This window comes from Arachis ipaensis, chromosome B10, assembly GCF_000816755.2.
Source record: "Arachis ipaensis cultivar K30076 chromosome B10, Araip1.1, whole genome shotgun sequence".
Classification (NCBI taxonomy): domain Eukaryota; kingdom Viridiplantae; phylum Streptophyta; class Magnoliopsida; order Fabales; family Fabaceae; genus Arachis; species Arachis ipaensis.
The window spans coordinates 120,747,637-120,749,478 of record NC_029794.2 but is presented as its reverse complement, the minus strand read 5'-3'; the positions used below and the strand labels follow the sequence as shown (position 1 = coordinate 120,749,478).

Sequence of the window (1,842 nt, the reverse complement as noted above, 5' to 3'; positions counted from 1 at the left end):
TGCTAACATGGAATTTTCTTTATAATTTATATATTATTTTTTGTCGGTATGAATGGAAGCAAAGAGTGAGAGATGAAGGGATTAGTGGTTTTCAGGTGTCCCAAAACAACAACTCCTTTTATTTTTGTTTGTTTGTATTTTAAATTTTCCTCTATTGAAAATAAAAGGATACATTAATTATTATATATACATACATAGTTTCCTTCTTCATAGTTTCATAGTTCCTCTCTCATCATCACTCCCATATATATAGTTTCTTTCTTGATTTGTTATTATCTCATCATCATCATCCGGAGATGGATCCACATCAGCATGAGATGAAGGGAGATGCATCAGAAGAAGAATGTTACAGCAGCAGTGAATCTGGATGGACCATGTACATAGGGTCCCCCATGGATGATGACCATGATGATGATGATGATGATTCCATGGCTTCTGATGCTTCATCTGCTCCAACTCATTATTATCCACTTCAAGAAGCTCAAAAGGAACAACAACAACATGATCTCAATGATGATGATGAGAACAACCATTGCTTAGTCAGCAAAGCAAAGAAGAAACCAGTAGAACAAGAAGAAGAAAAGAAGAAGAAAAGGGAGGAAGAGGAGAATTAAGAAGACCAAATCTACTAATGCGACCGTAGTTCAGGTGAGAAAAGGGAAATAGATTATGCCTAATTTCACCTTAATTATCTTGGTTTAATCTCCTAACTAGTTTTTTGTTTAATTGTTAATTAGTATTTTTATTACGACAATACGGTATATATAAAACTTGTTAGTATATTTTGCTGTTATTAGTTCCAATGTTATTGTAATGTTCAAATTTGAGTCAAGAAAAAGTTATTAGCTGATGTGCTTGCGAGGATAGGAGTGTATTCTTAATCAACTTCTAATTATATTAACTATTGATTTTCATATATGATGTATAAAAATAACTTTTACATGGACAACCCCCCTTCCCCAAAGGAAAAAAAAAAAAAAGAGAGAGAGAACTTGTATATGATATTATGTGTGAGAAATTAAAGATGATTAAAAGATCATCAAAATTTATTGTTTTTAATTATTAGTTAGATATCAATGTTTTAAAGTATGATATAAAATATGTTGTTAGATTATTAGACTAAAAAAATTATATTAAAAAAATTAAGTTAATAATTAAGTAATAACAAAAAAATAATAAATTATAATGATTTTAACATTTCTCATTAAAGATGGCTACCAAGTTGCCCGGCCGCCGCTGGATATATGAGGCATTAATTAGAACATTTAGTGAAACAAGTATTATGCAATTGGAATTTTCATATTTGGCTTTGGCTTGTCTTAAAACTAAGCAGGACTGATAATGGGTAGGGTAGGATAAAATTTGAATTTTATTTTAACTCTATTTGTGAGTTAAAAATTTTATTAAAATTTTATTCTATTTTACTCGTAAGTTAAGAATTTTTCAATTTTAATTTTATTTGTATTCTAAAGTTTTAAATTCTATTCTATCTTATNNTTAATCATTTCAAATTTCATACATATTAATAAATACTCTAAATTACTAAATTAACTAATTAATTTAGTAGTTACTCACTTATTATAAGTCATTACAAGAGTAGGATAGGATACATCCTAAAATCCTAAACACATACCCTATCCTATTCGAACGGATTGGATCGGATTGAGTACGCATGGTAGGGTATTGCCAGCCCTAAAACTAGGTATGGCATGAAAACTTTTAGAAAATACCAAAGAATTATTTTTAATCTCAATTAACAACGTTATAATTTATGAGTTTATTTATCTTGTGCACATATATTAAGATTACAAATTTTGAAACGTTTTATTAAAAATACAAAAA

At 28.5% G+C, this 1,842-nt stretch overlaps 1 protein-coding gene across 1 annotated transcript; it reads left to right on the top strand.

The window, feature by feature from the left end:
- LOC107621140 (protein NRDE2 homolog) lies at positions 297-614 on the top strand. Its single transcript, XM_016323177.1, has one exon. It carries the CDS (start codon positions 297-299, stop codon positions 612-614), a length of 318 nt encoding a protein of 105 aa, XP_016178663.1.

Coding starts and splice junctions, on each gene's coding strand:
- LOC107621140 (XM_016323177.1), top strand. CDS start 297: ATGGATCCACATCAGCATGAGATGAAGGGAGATGCATCAGAAGAAGAA.